Consider the following 18,618-nt stretch of genomic DNA (forward strand, 5'->3'; position numbering starts at 1 on the left):
CGTTAAAGACTTTGGTTTTTCCTTTGTTTTGGGAAACCCGGGAAGATTCTGAACAGAGGGGTGGTAGGATCTGACTTCCTTTTTAATAAGTTTAGTTTGACCTCTGTGTAGGGAACAGACTCAAAAGAAAGCAGGACAGAAGCAAGAAAATGTGTCCCTGGGCTACGGCAATAATCCAAACAAGAGACACAGTAGGTTTTAGCAGAGGTGGTAAGCAGTTGGATTCTGGGTGTGTTTTAAAGGAAGAACCAATAGATTATTTGCAAAATGGATATGAGACATAAAAGAAAGAAGTAAAGATGGGTTTGGACAAGGAAAGATTGACCTAATTAATTGAAATGACTAAGATTATGGGCATGGCTGAGAGGGAGTTGGAAACCTGGACGGGTGTTTTACTGGAATTCCTACTGATTAATTAATTCCTTTCTTGCTTGCAGATGGATAAAGAGACAGAATATAAATTACAATGGTGAGAAATGGTAGGTTTACAGTTGTGATTACTTGAAATATGGAGCTTATCCTTATATGATTTTTTAAACAATTATTGTGTTATGTATTTGTATTACAACTGTAAACCTACTTTTCCAACCCTGTTCTAAATATGTGCCTAGAGGAACTGAGGAACTTTGAATAACTTTTCCTAAATTTAAAATATTATGGATCAGGAAACACACTTGTATTCTGATTCTGGTCCTATCTTCAACAAGAAAGTCTTTAATTTTTTTTTTTTTTAATATATCTTTATTGATTTCAGAGAGAGGAAAGGAGAGGGAGAGAGAGAGATAGAAACATCAATGATGAGAAAGTCATTGATCAAGCCAACAGCCCGGGCATGTGCCCTGACAGGGAATGAACCCTGATCACCTGGATCCTAGGTCGACGCTCAACAGCTGAGCCACACCCGGCCAGGCAAGAAAGTCTTTAAGCAAGTTATCTTATTATAGCATAGTAAGAAGCTAGGAAAATTCCAGGACAAGCAGAATGGGTAAACTGAGATGGATAAACAGTTTGCAGCTACCTAGTAAATCTTATCTCCCCTAAACCAAGGACACTTAAGGGTAAATGGTTTGCATATCTCCTCTCAGCCAGAGGGTAGATAGCTTAAATACTCTATTCATAGAGACAGATAACAGAAATCCAATTAGTGCCATTTGCCAACCACGCCCAAGGACAAATTAAGAATAAACCTCATTTTGGAACACCAGCATAAAACTGATGAATATTCAATTGATCCACCTCTAATACCTCCCCTAAATGTCCATCCTTTAAAACCCCTGAAAATGAACGAACGTCCCAATGTGCCCCCCCAGCACACCAATCAATCTCTAGCATCTTCTCACCTCTGAAGGGACTCCCCACAAGACTTGCAACCAGGGGAGCAACGGGCAGTGGCAGCTCATCTGGGGCTTACCACCTTAACCCGTCTCCAAGGCCCCATTCTCTCTGACTCCCCAGTGAGCCAAAGCACCCAGCCTACGCTCTCCTGTTGCATCTTCTATGCCCGCCCTTGTTTCACTGTCCTAAGTATATTTTTGGTGCGGCCAATAAATTCTTGCTTTCTTTTCTACACTTTGTCTCTTGATTTAAATCTTTCCCTAAAGAAGACAAGAACCGAGTTCTCCTCATTGTCTCCCCAGTAACAATTTAACTGTTATATTTATTTCTTAATAGAAATATGAAGAATTGGACTAGGTGAACTCTTACAGTTGCCGTCTGGATTCAAGTCTAGCTGTGCTGTCTTCTGTAAACTGGGAATAACAATAGCCCCTACATTATAGTTTAATGTGAGCTAATATGCCTAAAGCGCTTAGAACAAGCATATTTCTTCAAGCTGGAATCAAATTTTTGCCTTTATGTGTTCATGGGGTATGTACAGTAAAAAGGTAAAACTGGATGGTTAAGGAAAGCATAAAGAGGAGATTAAGTTTAAAGCTGGAGAACTTGCAACTCAACATCGCTACACTTAAAGAAGTTATAAAAATATTGGTTTGACTTACCTTAGTAAGCATCCCTGAGCTAGATGGCACTCTTCAGGAATTGGTTACATATTGATGTATATGAATAAGAACCTTGAATACATTCATTTCAGAGGAACATAAGAAAATGTACACTACTATATAGTTAAGAACACTGAAAATTTCTCACCTTGAATAAACAGTTAATGAGATCTCAAATGCAACAGCCTTGTAAGAAGGTACTGACACAGAATGTTTCTTTCAAAAGACAAGAAGCATGCTCTTCCACCCTCTTCATTTCACTACCTATTAAAATACCGTCATTTCCATAAAAAAAAAAGTATATACTAAAATGAAATGGAGGATACTGCCTACATTTTGATGTTTAAAACCACACGCGTGCAACAAAATAAGCCATCTGTCTAGTTTTTAGATTCTCATGCTACTTAACCTCTTCCTCCAGCTTCCTATGCTCTAGGCTAAGAAAAATGGGTCCAAAAAGATCCTTCCCCCTCCCCCGCCCCGATTAAATTGCTCAACCTTTCAGAAAAATGAATACATTGGAACGTCCTAGGCGACTTTTTTTTTTTAAACGAGAATAAGCAGCATTTCGCCACCGGCTCGCGTCCCCGCGTCCCAGGGCTCCCTCTGGTCCGGACGCGGGGTTTCTGCGCAGCGCCACCTGCTGGTCCTACGAGCGTCTCGCGTCCTCGGGCCCAAATCTCTCCGCGGGACCTGCCCTCTCGCGGACTCCGCGGCGCCCGGTTACAACTAAAGCAAAATCTAAAGCGGCGAGAAGGCCCCGGGAAGTGAAACGGCGGCTCCGCGCGGGCAGGAGAAGGGGTGCCGCCGGCCGCGCGCTGCACGCCACAGGGAACCCGGCTGCGAGGGGCGGGCGCGAACCCCCGGGCGCGCGGCGCGGTTTCCGCCGGGTACGGCCCGCCCCCCGCGACGCGACGGGCGGTCACGTGACGGCCGCGCGCGTCCCCGGCCGCTGCGGGCTCAGGCCGAGGAGAAAAGACTGCGAGGCGGCCGCGGCTGTGGCCGGAGAGGTGGGCGTCGGGCCTAGGTCCTCGCGGGGGCAGGGGGAAAGTGAGCCCCTCGGGGTCCTAACTGGGGGCGAGGCGTGATGGCCCGCGGCGTCCTCTCGGCCGCGACGCGCTGCGGGTCGGCCCCGCGGAGGCGCCGGGCCTGAGAGGGCCGGCGGCGGGTCAGGGGCCGGTACGTAGCGGGGGACGCCCTTGGGCCGCGGCTGTCCACCGCGAGGCGGGATGGGACGCGGCAGAGCAGCCCTTCCCGCCGCCCCCGCCGTGGCTGCTGCCGCAGGCGGCGGGACCGCGAGGACTCTGCGTTGCCGGCCACCGCCGCAGCCCCCGTCCTGGGCGACGGTCGGAGCCGGTCACGGCCGGGGTGCGAGAGGCGGAGCCGCGGCCATTACTGCACAGCCTCTTCCGCCGGGTCCTCGTCACCGCGCTTGGTGCCAGCCGGGTCCCTCTCGCCTCCCCTCGGCGGTGGTGTCAGGCCTCTGCCCCGGGTCCTTCTGACCTCTAGATACAGGGACGGCGATGGCTTGGGGGGTGTCCTGCTGCCCGAGTCCCGTGCGGAGGCCTCTGCCCGGGCCTTGGGTCAGATCGCAGCCAGGGCGTCCAGTCCCTGCATTTGGCCTTTTTCCGGAGCGTCTCTGGCTGCTGCTTTCTCCTTCCCCGCCTCCCCCTGCTCAGTGTCGGGGTCTTCCCAGCGCGGAGGGCAGGCCCTGCACCTCGGCCTGCTCAAACCCAGCGCTGCAGAGTCTAAGTTGTTTTGATGATTCTTAAAGCATCGGGACGACGAAGAGCGATCTCAGTACCGGCTGAGCCTCCGAAAAACCTCAGTGCATCTTAAAAGCGGAGGCTGTTGCTTTGTTCTTGTGGTTGCTGGGTGCGGGGTTCTCTCCCCTACCCCCCATCCCGGCCGAAAGGGTTCGGGTCTCCCATTGTTGTCGCTGTTTTATTTTCCATAGGCGTCTAGAGGCAGGCTGCGAAACCGTATTGAGTTTACACACACATTCTGGCAACTAGATCTTTTTTCCCCCTCGGTATCCGTTTTCGTATTTTCTTTTCCCTAAATGCCATTTTAGGGAGCGTTATTTCGCAAGTTTTCGAAAGTACATACATTGTGTTTAATATTTTTGTAATGAAACGAATTGAGGGGACAAGAAGGCCAAGAAATGTTAGAAAACGCTTTGTCTTTGTATGATTGACATTTCAGTTGCTCCCATCCCAGTGTGTTTACTTTTTAAATAGCATGTGAAAGTATAAATTGGCGTTGAAAGTAGTATATAATTACAGAATTTAGAGACTTGAGACTTTTTAATAAATGAATCTATATTTAGATTTTTTTTTTTAAAGACGTGGTGTATATATGTATAGGACACATGAAAAAAATGACCCGCACAAATAGACTTAAGATGTTGGCTTTGATGTTTTTGTGACCAGCAAATATTGTTTGTGATGAGTGCCTGGGTGTTCTAAAAACACATGAAAATAGGTCAAGTCAGTCTCATTTTAAAGAGAAAACGGAAGAGTGAAAGCCACTTAGAAATAGGTTTTGGATGTGTTTGGTTTAGCCTTGTGTATCTTAAATTGGAGCATTTTATTAAGCCTAGTCTTTGATTTAGAACTGTAAGTTGTGGGCAAAATGAAAATAATGGTAGACACTTGAAGGTTTTTGTTGTGTATTGGTTGTTAAAATGGTGGTGGTGGTCTAATCAGGAAAATTATGCTTTAAAAAGCTGGTCATTAGAGAAGATGAAGTAATAAAGAAATGGAGATGTGTCATCTGTCCACCAACTTGAATTCTCAGAAGAATGGGGCAAATTTTTTTTAATAATTCAGAAGTGATTTCCTGACTCATTAGGGGAAAAAGATAGTATTAAATCTTTACTTTTCACGATATTGATGTGTTTAGGCAATAGTATGTATTAGCCATTTACTAGCATGAAACATCTGACACAGGGTTAGTTGGAATTTGAATGTTTTTTTCCCAGTGTATTAACAGAAGATGGTGAACCTTTTCCATTCTCTTGTCTGGCTTCTGACTGTGCCTAAGTAACCTGAATTTGTGAAACAACATGCTGAATTAGGAGCAATATTTGTGGGTATGAAAACCATCTTGTTAACATTGCAACCACTTGTGCTTATTGTGGACTATTTAGTGTTCATAGCTTATTACCTTTTGGGTTAATTAAAACAAAACCTGTTGTTAAATGACTGTTAATTAAAGTATTTAGAATTTAGAATTACAGAAGTATAGAGTAGGGTGAAATAAGACACGAGAGTTATTACTTGACCAGAGTCTCACAGATAATTAGCAGCAGAGTCTTTATTATTTACAAAATAATTGCAGGCTGTGAAACTTCTGTTTGATATGATTAAAAGACAATATTTGTTCACATTCACATTTCATGTTTTGTTAAAATGCAAAGTTCACATTTTTGGGGTGAAAATGTAAAGGTTTAATGCTTGAGTATGAAGATTGTGAAAGCTGTAGATAGCTATCCAGTAATGTTTTTTAAGGGAATTGCTATGCAATAAGGGAAATAATTCTTTACAATAAAGTATTGGATCCCCATGTAGTTGAAATGAGTTTTCATGCGCCTTCTGTAAGCTGAGTTTTAAGGGGATGAGAGGGAAAGCTAAAAATGGAAACATTAGGGCATTTAGTTACATCTCAGTTTGGGACTCTTAAGAAATACAAAGATGTGTATGCTAAATTACAGCCCATCTTATTCCTTCTTTTACTGGTCCTTGTATTTTTTTGAGTTTGAAGGTTTGAAGTATTTTTCTTTTCTGTCATTGATAGCTTTTATACAGAATATTTCCTGTTTTGTTTTTGTTTTTTTGTAGAAAAGCAAGCAAGAATTTATTGGCCGCAGCAAAAATATACTCAATGAAACAAGGAAGGGCATAGAAGAAGCAACAGGAGAGCCTAGGCTGGGCTGCTCTGGCTCACTGGGAAGTCAGAGAAAAGGGGGGAATGGTGGAGTGTTGGAGACAAGATTCCGGGACCTTGGAGGTTCAGGGGGTAAGCCCGGGCAAGCTGCCGCTGCCCGTTGCTCCCCTGTTTGCAGGTCTCATGGGGTCCCCTTGGAGGGGAGAAGGAAAGGGCACTGGCGTTCTCCGGGAGGGAGGGAGTGGGGGAGCGCACATGCATTGGAGGCCTTTATTTTCAGGGGTTTTATAGCCTGGGCATTTAGGGGGAGGCCTTAAGGGAGGATCAGTAGAATATTCATCAGCTTTATGCTGACATATCAAAATGAGGTTTATTCTCTTAACTTCACTTGTCTTTGGGTGTGGTTAGCAAATGGCACTAATTGGATTTCTGCTGTCTCCCTGAGTAAGGTGGTTTAAGCTATCTACCTTCTGGCTGGGGAGGAGAATTGCAAACCCTTCAGTGTCCTTGGTTTAGGGAAGATAGCATTTACTAGGTGGCCACAAACTGCTGTTTAACTATTTGTCTCAGTTTCCCTATTCTGCTTGTTCTGGAATTTTCCTAGCTTTTACTATGCTGTAACATTCCTTCCTCAGAGACTTCCACCCTTAAAAATCTTTTAGGGTTGAGGGAGGATGGTCTGTCTTCAGTATCTTTTATGTATTTTGAGTAATCAAAGAGTAAAAACTATTTTGTTAAACATTAGCTGTTAGTAATTGGAAAATTGGAGTTCTTTATGTATTCTGGAGATTAAGCCCTTTTCAGAGGCTTGATTGATAAAAATTGTCTCCCATTCTGTAGGTTGTCATTTTACTTGCTTGACAATGTCCTTTGATGCCCAAAAGTTTTAATTCTGATGAAGTTCAATTTATCTATTTTTTCTTTTGTTGCTCATGCTTTTGGTATCACAACTAGAAATCCATTGCCAAATAGAAGATTATGGAGATTTACCCCTATGTTTTCTACTAAGACTTGTATGGTTTTACCTCTTATATTAGGGTTATTGATCCATTTTGAGTTAATTTTGTATATGGTGTGAAGTCTCTCTTTTTTTTTTTTGCATGTGGAAATTCACTTGTCCCAGCATTTGTTGAGACAATTCTTTCCCCATTGAAAGTACTTGGCACCCTTTTTGAAAATCAGTTGGCCATAGATAAATGGGTTTGTTTCTGGATTCTCTTTTATTGTTGCATTTGTCTATTGTTAAGCCAATACCACATTGTCTTGATTACCGTAGCTTTGTAGTAAATTTTGAAATCCAGAAATGTGAGTTCTCCAGCTTTGTTCTTCTTTTTCAAGATTGTTTGGCTATTTAGGGCCCCTCACAATTCCATTTGTTTTTTGTTTTGTTTTTTTTAAAATATGTCTTTATTGATTTCAGAGAGAGGAAAGGAGAGGGAGAGAGAGAGATAGAAACATCAATGATGAGAGAGTCATTGATCGGCTGCAGCCCGCAACCCGGGCATGTGCCCTGACCCGGAATCGAACCCCAATCGCCTGGATCCCAGGTAGACGCTCAACCGCTGAGCCACGCCCGGCCAGGCACAATTCCATTTGAATTTGAAGATTGGCTTTTCCATTTCTGCAAAAAAAAAAAAAAGGCTGCTGGAATTTCTATAAGAAAATGTTGAATCTAGACATTTTGAGTAGTATTGTCATCTTCATAGTCTTCCAATTCATGAATGCAGGTTATCAGTCCATTTATTAGCTCTTTCATTTCTTCCAGCAGTGTTTTATAGTTGTCATTGTACAAGCCTTTCATCTCCTTGGTGAAGTTGATTCCTGGGTATTTTATTCTTTTGGATATTATTATAAATGGAATTGCTTTCTTGAATTCCTTTTTGAATTGTTGACTGCTAGATATAGAAAGAAAACTTTTTTGTGCCCTGAACTTACAACCTGCTGCTGAATTTGTTTACTAGTTCTAGTAGCTTCCTTGCAGATTCTTTGGGATTTTCTATATAGAGGATAGAGATAGTTTTACTATCTCTGCAAAATAGAAGTAGTTTAACATCTTTCTTAGCAATTTGTATGCCTTTTAATGTCTTTTCAATTCTAATTGCTCCGGCTAGAGCTTCTAGTATGATGTTGAATAGCAGTGGTGAAATCAGGCATCCTTGTCTTGAAATTTTTTCACTTGTAAGATAAAATTTGCCACTGAATTATGTTAAATGAAAGGATCATACGTAATTTAATAATTTGTTGATCGATGTTGAAATTTTTTCTTTTGCAGCACAGGATGAAGCAGCCTTAAAGAGAAAATACTACAAACTGGCTGACCAGTAGTGAAGATGATGTTTCATTTTTGTGGCAAGCATCTGTGAGATCTGTAATAGAAATGTAAGTATGGCATCATGGTTTTTCCAGAGGTACAGTAAATTTAAGCATACTGGTGTAGAATGCAGTAAATCAAATATCTGTCATTTCTAATTAATACAATATGAGCATTTTATATTGATTTTTAGATGTTTTCTTGAGTTAGTAATTTTATTTACATTAAATTATTGCTAATGTAGATTTCCAAAAATCTCATAGAGGAAAGTCTCCCTAAAAAAGTGAAAGTGAAGAAAAATAATTTGCTCTTAGAAGTCTGAGATCTTGGAAAGATCTTCAGTTTCTTCTAGGTTCTACTTTCTCTTTACATAGCAATTTATTTATTTAAATAACCAAGCTAGGTAGACAGTATCAGCTTTTATAAATAAGAGGGACTTATGAGTCATAAAACATTAGTTACTAAAAACTTGTTTCACTAAATTGAATTTTTTTAAAAGTTGTACGTTAATTCATTTTAATTCATATTGAATTCACTCTAATCCCCAGTTTTATAGTTATTTTCCTATCATTTAGTCTCTTCCAATATGATGCTTTGATTATGTATACTCATGAAAAGTGTGACCATATCATTCTTAGTGTTGAGAATTTCATAAAAAATGAAACCAGTAAGCATTTTTTTCTTTATAATTTGGGCAAATATAGTCTTTTATTTAATTCTATTCATATGTTATCTGTCTATTTTTTAATCCTATAATTCAGATAGTCTAGGTGCCGGCTGTCAAGGAACTAGACTATGGTCTAGTAAGTGAGATGCATATAAAATTAAGTATTAAATAGTAGAAGAAATGCCATATTGAGGTAGCAATGAAATGTTTTTGGAACTGAGAGGATTTATTCCACCTGAAGGGTTCAGAGTGAATAGAAGAACTTTTGTCTTGATCTTAAACAATGAATAGAATTTTAACAATTAGAAAATTAGCAAATATTTTTCAAGCCAAGGGAATGAGGAGGGGCACAGTGGCCTAAACATCAAAGCATCTTAGGGAAGTCAGGAAGCAATCCTAAGTGGGAAAGTGGGGTGGAAGAAGAAGACTCTTAAAGTTAGTAAGGGGTATGAGTGTTTGTTTAGTACACTACTATATCGCCAGGTTCGTGCTTGGTATTTTACTTGGATTATTGAATTTGGTCTTTGTGAAAGATAGCCTCATTCACTGATGAAGAAACAGAATTAGGTTGTTTGTCAGTGTTTACCAAATTTCTGAGTTAATCCTGTTGGGGCACTTATTAAACAAAACACAGGTTTGTAGACTAACCCAGATGAGTCCAAATTTCCAAATAATTCTTACCTTTAGAGAAGTTTGGGAAATGCTGTTTTGGTCAACATAGTGAGAATAAATGCAGAACCACGATTTTAAGTCAGTCTGTTTTACTCTAAAGGCTGTGTCAGTGTACTTAAGCCAGTGCTTAGGAATTTGGATTAGATTATGTAGGCAATAGAAAACTATTAAAGATTGAGTAGGGAGAAGACATAATTGGAAATTATTGAACTGAGAAAAGATGAGAGGGAGAAAAGGCTGAAGTTAGGGAGGTTAGTATTTTGTACAAGTGTGTGTCCAGGAGCAAAATTTGGGTCACAGGCTTTGGCAGTGAGAAAAACACATTATAAAGAAGTTTCAGTCATAGAAGAGAGAAGTGGCCAAGAAATAAGAAACAATGAGGATGGTTCCAAGTTTTACATAAGGTAAAGATCAAAGGAAGAAGATACAGTATAAGGGAGCAAATCATTTCATTCTTAGTTACGTTCGATTTCACATGGCTAGAAAATATTGAGGTAGACTTTGAATACAGAATTGAAAATATAGGTCTTAGGTGGAATGGTTCTGCATATTAGATTTTGGGAGTAGTGTAAATATATATATAAGTTTGATATATACAGTAGATTGCCTGAAATATACAGTAGAATGTAGTGTGAAAATAGGGCCGCCCACAAACCCTTTGTGAGGAATACTGGTATTTAAGGGAAGCTAGAGAAGCTAGAAAAAAATGAAAGAAAGAATTGGGAGAGAGCACCATCATGAAAATGAAGAGTAAAACTTTTAGAAAAAGATTCCATGGTTAATAATATTCACAGCAATATGATCATATAGATTCAGACTGAAAGAGGTCATTAGACTTATCATGTTAGTTGATTTTGAAATATAGGGATAGAGAATATTGCTCAAAATTTTGGAGGAATTGGGATGGTTCTAACACCAGAAATTGAGAGGTTATCTTGGAAAACAACTAGCAGTGCCCTGTCCTGAGCCAAGAGGAATGATGATAAATTAGAGTGAAAATAAAGATAAACTTGAGAATTCATTCTCATCTAATTTCTTAATGATAAGGGAATCCAGGATATCTCTTAACTAAGAAGTTAGAGTTTTGTAATAGCCTGTGTGGGAATAGTTAAAATAATATGTCTTGGCTGAGTAAAAAGTTACTGATAGTAGGCTTCATTGTCTCTGGGAAATCAAAATAGCTAATGAGTATATGGTACTCACAACTTATACACCCTATATTTCACTACAGAAGTAGAAATTTTCATGAGTTGAAGAGTAACTTTCATAAGTCCTCTCCTTACTTGATGCTTGTTTGCAAGAGTCTCCCCTGGTGGCGGTGGTCTTTATTCCTGTCCCTCTGTAGCCATCTCTTACATCCTTTGCATTCCGCTTTGCCTCTCACACATGCTGGGGTGATCCAAGGTTCTGTGATGGGCCCTTTTGTCTACTCTCTACAGGTTTAATTTGGGCATTCATCCATATCCATGTCTTCAAGAACCATATATGTATTGGTGACTCATCAGACTTCTTTCAGCTTAGATTTCTTTGGAGTACGTCCAGTAAATTCAGCTTTCATCTTCCTATCTTCATCTGGTGGCTTTATAATTATCTCAGTCATTATATCTAAGACAGAACTCTCTTCAAATTCTGTATCTTAATGGATAGTACTACCACCCATCAGTAACCAAAGGTTTTATTTCCATTTCCTTCGTATTGTTCGTATTCTATGGTTGGAACCTTACATCTGCAACCTCCCTCCCATTATCTTCTACTTGGATTACTATAAGGAATGAGTAATCCAGGTATTTGCACCATGCCACCAACTCTTTCTCCAAACTGCTATCCAAGTGACCTTGATAAATTACTAAACTGACTATCAGTTATAACCGAAAACCTTTCAGTGAATTCCTCTTGCCTCCTTAGGGGTTCTAGTGGACCAGCTTTTATAGATATTCTGGAAACCCTTGAAATTATATGTAAGATTTCATCAAATTCATAATAAGGCTGTGACCTAAAAATGTTTAAGAACCGTTGGTATTTAGAATGTTTAAGATATCATAATGTACAAGGTCTTTGCAGCACCTTTTTTTTAAAAAATATGTCTTTATTGATTTCAGAGAGAGGAAAGGAGAGGGAGAGAGAGAGATAGAAACATCAGTGATGAGAGAATCATCGATCAGCTGCCTCCTGCACACTCCCCACTGGGGATCGAGCCCACAACCCAGGCATGTGCCCCGACAGGGAATCGAACGGCAGTCTCCTGGATCATAGGTAGATGCTCAACCGCGGAGCCATGCCGGCTGGGCATGCAGCACTTGGTGCATAGTACACTTCATCCATTCAGAATGTATTTATCCCCTCCCTGCTAGTTACCATTCCTCCTTTTGTGCTGCCTGGTATCTGTTATTCCTGTCATAAAACTAATAAGTAATGCATGTATTCATTAACTTATCTGCCCCTACACTTTAATGGCAAGTGTTATGCATCTCCTTCCTAGTGCCATGGGCATTTTCGATGCTCAAGTACTTTCTCTGTTCAAAATTGTAAGGGAATAAAGAGAAATACTTACAGTGACAGAAGAGCTCTTGAAGCAGGTAATATAAATTTCACTCTTTTATCAGTCTGTGAAATTTCTTAGTAACTTTTTGAAGCTTTACCTTTCCTAAAATTATCGATGGTGGTTCTTCTGTTTGGGTAGTCATAATTATTTTGGAGGCCATCTCCGTAGCAGTTGAGAGTGCAGACTGTGAAGTCAGACCACCTGGATTTGAAACTGGCTTGATCGATCATTTAGGAACTGAGTCTGTGGCTTTGAGCTATCACCTGAGCTTTCTGTGTCTCAGTTGCCTTATCTGAAAAATAAGGAAAATATTAGATCCATTTTATAGGAGGGTTAGATGTAAGGTGTTTTAAAAAGTACCTGGCACATATTATACAATAAATGTTAGTAGTTGTACCTTAATAAAAATATGCATCAACAAACACAAAAGATTAAACACAGCATTCCGAGACACTGAACAATATTAAAGTTTTATGTTTAACTTAAACTTCAGACTCTTTATTCTAGGAGGGCTAAAGATTTGAGGAATTTTTTTCTTTGAAAAATAGTCAAAGTTTAGGAAACAATGATAACATTCTTTTTTGATAGCATTGTACTTACCGAAAGGTAGTATGTTAACTTATTCTTTGTTCCCTTTTTGTGTTTATAATTAGATTCTGAGTCCAGACTTTAAAAGTATGGTTTTTAATATTTGAAATTTTTATTGCTGTCTAAAAAGTTCTTCAATACTGTGTAAGCTAAAGACCTTTTTCATTTATAGTTTTACCTTTCTTTTGACTAGATGTCTTCAAGATTGAACAAAATCTGAGTGTTTAGACATTTCCCCTAACTGTCCACATTCCTTTATGTCTTCTTTGGGAAAAAGAAGAATGGGATTTATGCTTAAGTTGTCTCATTATAAATTCAGTTAGTAAAAAAGTCTTTGAAAATGAGTGATGTATTTATTCTGTTCTTTAGCAGAGTTGGATTAACTTTACTCCAATTTCTACATAGTAAATTATTCTTAATTGAGTAACCAGGAAGTAGATTCCCTTTATTGAACAACCTCTCAAGTTTCCTAAGACACTTATTTGTTAGGGAATACCTCTATTTGATTAGCATTAACTCTACCAAACCCTTGCTCTCCAAAAGAGGGGGGCAAAGCATTTATTTACATATTGGTATGACCCTCTGTGCACGGGATCCTCTGACCTATTTGAAGATCATTCAAACTATGTGAAGTAGAGACTTTGTAGGGTAGGTTAAAATGGTAATACAAAGAACTTTGGTATGTCTTATGTTTTATAGGCTGCCTTGTGGTTTGGGTTGCTTTGTCTTGATCTTGTCCTATATCTTAGTTTTATCTTGTCCACTGTTACGTGTCTCATCCAGAATTATGTAAGTGGTATTTACTAAGTTTTCTCTCCATTTCTTAGTTAGATTAACAGTATACTTAGTGGACTAAACAGAATCAGAATTTAAAACCTGCTATGGCAAATTGGTAGCTGCAAGTACTTCAGGTGAAATAATGAAGCTTCAGCTGTCTGCTGTTCGTTTGAAATTTGTCCAACTTAACTTCATTCTAATAAGAATACCTGCCCAAACAGAATTGTTGTGCCTTTCCAAATGTGGTACTTTTACAGTTCATGCCTTCCCCTGGGATGGTTGAAATTGCTTTTTTTAGTTTTTACATGATTATCCATACATGTAAGAATAAGGGTCATATAAGACATTGAACATACTAAGCAGAGTAGAGGGTAATGTTTTTAGGTTGAAAACTTCCCTTTTTGTTGATAAGCTAACTATATCTGATAGAAAATTGATTTTGGGGGGTCAATTTTACTTAAAACAAATACAGCAGAGTTTGGGATTATGTATTTTTTAAAAGTATGGCATTTGTCCAAGTTACATGTTAGATGTTTCGTTTACATTTTGCTAGGCTTTACTTTTTTAAATTTTTCAGTCTGGCTTCTGATTACCTTGCAGGTTCATCTCCTGCTGTTGCATTCGTTATTTGACTCAGTGCACTGCACGTGTCCCTGCTTTGAATCTCCTCTACTCCCAGCCTCCTCTGCACCCATCCTGTCATCTTTCTTCTTTCATCATTATTACTTTTAATAAGTATCTAACACATTTTGATTATTGCAAGAATCAAACCATATTGGGAATATCTGCTTGCTTGCATGTATGTTTGCTTATTTTATAGAATGTGTGTCTTACTCATCTTTAGATCTATCAATACTCAGCATTGTACACAATACGTAGTCATTGTGTAATAAGTGTTTATCTGAATCAATAAGGCAGAAGTTCCAATTTTCATGCCAGTATTTAAGCTTCATACATCTAGTTTGACAAACCTTGTATTTTTTTTTTTTTTCCTCTCTCTTTCCTCTTCAGGGCAACTTCAATATTCATGTCATTTTCTCCCTTGGTCTTACATGATTGTAACATTTGTGGAGCATTAGTGATTACAAAGCATTTTTTTTGGCCACTCTCACCTATGTTTTATAAACTCTGATATGCAGGTAAGGAAATTTAGACGAAGGGTTTAACTGAGTGCCTAAGAGTATATAAGTAATAGGGAGACTAACACACTCTGGTTTTTAGATTTATTATCTAGTATTGGTTTCACTGTATAACAGCTGCCTTGATTCAAGTTATCCTTTCTCCCTTGGTCTTCTGCAATTTTTCATTGTATAGTCGTCAGTATGCTGCTTCAGGGCACTGACAGAATTTTTACACATTAAGATATGTATAAGTAAATGCTTTAAAAAGTATTTATCAGTCAACTGGTTTAAATTAATATTTAAAATAAAATAAAACCTCCAAACCTATTTTATAATATGACGTATTCATATTCTTTGGAAAAACATCCTTTTTCTTAGCAAATATTTGAGTGTTCTGTATCCACCATCTCCTGTGCCAAAAGTGACCTATTCTCTGCCCTTATAAAGCTCACGTACCTATGGGGAAAACTGACGTTAAAAAAATTACAATTCTGGTAAGTGCTAGAATGAGAAGCACATGGGAGTAAGTTAGGATGGTTTGAACTAGTCATGGGGGCTTTGTCAAAAGGGATACAAGATGGGTAGTAGCTTGCCCATGGAGGGCATGAGGCAGGAAGTGAGGAAATGTTCCATATAGAGAAAAGTGATTAGGGAAAGTAGCCAGTGTGGCTGGAAGGCTGGTCCAGCAGAAGTTTCATGTGAAATGAGGCTGGCATGGGAGGTGGGGGCCAGGCCATACAGGGCATATAGATCCTGGTCTTTATCCTAACAACTTGTTAAGCAAGGGGCAAGGTTGACCATATTAAAAGACATACACAGTAAAAGAACAGTGTTTACTTGGTAGCTAGGGAAGTGTAGGGATGGATAGTAGATGATTTAGGAGATAAAATTGGTAAGACTTATGTTTTGGATGGGAGAAGGAAAGAGAAGGGCAGTTTCAGTTGTGGATTTCTAACTTGAAAAAGCAGGTGGATGGTGGTATTACTGTGGGGGTGTTTTGTTTTTTAAACCTTTATTTTTCAAAGAAAAACGGCAGCAGCCAATTGGAAACCTTATCCTTCAACTCCAATTTTGTTCTCTTTAAATTTAGAAATGACTTACTGATTTACTATTTTAAACAAACCTCCCTCCTTTTGGGGGTGCTTTTAAGGAGTAAATAAGGAGGAAACAGATCTTGAGTTTAGTTTTTGTGCCTTCAAGACTTCCACGAAGAGATCTAAAATTGGCAATTAGGAATATAATTCTAGGCTGAAAAGAGACGTGGGCTGATGATACCAATTTTTGAATCATTTGTATATAGGTAGCCGTTGAAGCCATGAGAATACATGAGGACATCTTGAAAGAGTACAGCAAGAAGAGCATGTAGCTTAGGAAAAGGTCACAAGAACAGAAAGAGGTCATTAAAAGAGTGTTTCATGGATAGGGAATGGAATGACTAGTTTAACCAGTGTCTCCAGATTACAGCAGGGATAGGGAACTTCTGGGATTTCAGCCTTAGTCTTAATTTCATATGGTTTATTTGCTAAGTACCGAAAGTATATTGTCATGGTAGTATTTGCAAAATTGACAGTAACTAAAAGGTTACAAAATCAACATTTTCTGTAATTGTCATCTGAATTACTTCCAGCCATTTTCTGATTCTCTACTTTCCAGATTGATTGTCACAGTCAGTCTAGAATGGATGGTACATTTTAAAATCTTTGCATGTAGTTCTATCTTACAAGGGCTGTGACTGAATAGAAATATTTATTTAAAACCTATCTGTACCTTAGTTGTATTTATTTATTTTGGGCTTAATTGTGTGCCTGATTGCCCCACCTCCCCTCCACAAGTAAAAATCAGTGACGTACAAACCAAAGATTTTTCTTCATGTTAGTTTTTTCCTATATTTTCATATTTGTATTCCCATTCATTGTCTAGTATACAACTTGCATATAATAGGTGCTTAATAAGTTTTTTCTGAATTGTTGAATTCAGATAAGACTTAAAACATAATCTTAATGTATGTATTTTCTTTCATTTTCTTAGGATGGCTGGCTGTGGTGAAATTGATCACTCAATAAACATGCTTCCTACAAACAGGAAAGCAAATGAGTCCTGTTCTAATACTGCACCTTCTCTAACTGTCCCTGAATGTGCCATTTGTCTGCAGACGTGTGTTCACCCAGTCAGTCTGCCTTGTAAGCATGTTTTCTGCTATCTGTGTGTAAAGGGAGCTTCGTGGCTTGGAAAGCGATGTGCCCTCTGTCGACAAGAAATTCCTGAGGATTTCCTTGACAAGCCAACCTTACTGTCACCAGAAGAGCTCAAGGCAGCGAGTAGAGGAAATGGTGACTATGCATGGTATTATGAAGGAAGAAACGGGTGGTGGCAGTATGATGAACGCACCAGTAGGGAACTGGAAGATGCTTTTTCCAAAGGTAAAAAGAGCACTGAGATGTTAATTGCCGGGTTTCTGTATGTTGCTGATCTTGAAAATATGGTTCAATATAGGCGAAATGAACATGGACGTCGCAGGAAGATTAAGCGGGATATAATAGATATACCAAAGAAGGGAGTAGCCGGGCTTAGGCTGGACTGTGATGCTAGTACCGTAAACCTAGCGAGAGAGAGCTCTGCTGATGGAGCGGACAGTGGATCAGCACAGAGTGGAGCTGCCGTTCAGCCTGTAGTGTCTTTGTCTGTAAGGCCCCTGACGTCAGTGGATGTTCAGTTAACAAGCCCTGCAACACCATCCCCGGATGCAAACACTTCTCTGGAAGACTCTTTTGCTCATTTACAACTCAGTGGAGACAGCCTGGCTGAAAGGAGTCATAGGGGGGAAGGAGAAGATCGTGAGTTACCATCTTTAGGCAGGGTACCAGCACCAGACACCTCCACTGAAGAAACTGAATCAGACGCCAGTAGTGAGAGTGAGGATGTATCAGCGCTTGTTGCACAACAGTCCTTGACCCAACAGAGACTTTTGGTTCCCAGTGCAAACCAGACAGTATCTGATCAATCAGATCAGTCAGGAACTGGTGGATCACTAGCAGGGGGTGGAACAGTGAGTGCCAGTGTCAGATCTAGAAGGCCTGATGGACAGTGCACAGTAACTGAAGTTTAAATCAAGTCTTCAGTTCCATGCTCAAGGTTAAAATGGTTATCTGTAAATTTCTGCCCACATAACATACTCATCCCTAGTAGTACATTTTGGGAGTTGGGGTGGGAAAAGGGGTATAGGAAGGATAGACCTGTAATTAAAATGTCTAACATGTCTCTGCTGAGAAATTTATTTAATATAAGGAACTTGGGTGTTAATAGTTGAGAGCTGTTTAATAATAACCCAGTTTTCTTGAGGTCTGTTTATTTTAGAGTTTTAAAAAATTTCTTCTGTTCCTTTGGCCAGCGTGTGTGTATTATTACCTGTGCATTAATGGTCCCATCCGACTTGGATTTTGTGTTAATTTTCTGCATGGATTGACATAAAACCATTACTAAAATTTGGCACCTATGAGATGTCTGGTATCAATTTTAACAGGAAGCTTAATGTGAGAATACATGTGAATTTGGGATTTTAAAATAAACAAAACTACTTAATAGTAAAGTTACTGAAATGGAAATGTAAAGAAAACACCTAATAACTTATGTTTCATAATCTTGTCTGTAACACATTCATTGCGTTCCCATAGACTTTGCTATGTAGTCCTTGTAGTTTGAAGTTTCTCTTGCTCTGCAGTTTTCTTTGGTTACAAAATTTATAATTTAATAAACACTAGAGTTTATCAAAAATCATTTGTCTCTTGAGTCTGGAAAGGGGAGGGAAACATTTTGACATTTGTAGCCAAAGGTCACTAAAAGTGTGGTTTCATTTGGTGGTATTCAGCTTAATTAAGTCACCTGTTCAAAGGAGTCTGCTTTTTTTCATAGTATTTAAACAGAATCTGCAAGCAGTGTGCATGGAATAAATACATATGGAAATAGAACTAAAGCTGGTGAGATAAATTTCCTCAGTAACTGATAGTAGAGACCATAAGTATTTTATATTTGTCTTGCAAGTCTTCATTAGTGGTCTA

The 18,618-nt window shown here is 39.2% G+C and overlaps 1 protein-coding gene across 5 annotated transcripts; it reads left to right on the plus strand.

Moving 5' to 3' along the window:
- Nucleotides 1–2,921: 2,921 nt before the first annotated feature.
- Nucleotides 2,922–18,334, plus strand: RNF146 (ring finger protein 146). 5 transcript variants are annotated; one of them, XM_087817601.1, is made up of 4 exons: nucleotides 2,958–3,007; nucleotides 4,981–6,017; nucleotides 8,158–8,264; nucleotides 16,592–18,334. In XM_087817601.1, coding segments are annotated over exons 3-4 (1,080 nt in total). In that variant the 5' UTR covers nucleotides 2,958–3,007; nucleotides 4,981–6,017; nucleotides 8,158–8,262; the 3' UTR covers nucleotides 17,670–18,334. The 5 variants fall into 5 exon arrangements, with proteins under 5 accessions (XP_087673729.1, XP_087673727.1, XP_016077860.2 ...); XM_016222374.2 differs by lacking the exon at nucleotides 2,958–3,007 and adding an exon at nucleotides 14,454–14,581 and having other exon boundaries at nucleotides 3,614–6,017; XM_087817602.1 differs by lacking the exon at nucleotides 2,958–3,007 and having other exon boundaries at nucleotides 3,617–5,091; nucleotides 5,840–6,017.
- Nucleotides 18,335–18,618: the final 284 nt, after the last annotated feature.

Source organism: Miniopterus natalensis, chromosome 5, assembly GCF_054644295.1.
Source record: "Miniopterus natalensis isolate mMinNat1 chromosome 5, mMinNat1.hap1, whole genome shotgun sequence".
Classification (NCBI taxonomy): domain Eukaryota; kingdom Metazoa; phylum Chordata; class Mammalia; order Chiroptera; family Miniopteridae; genus Miniopterus; species Miniopterus natalensis.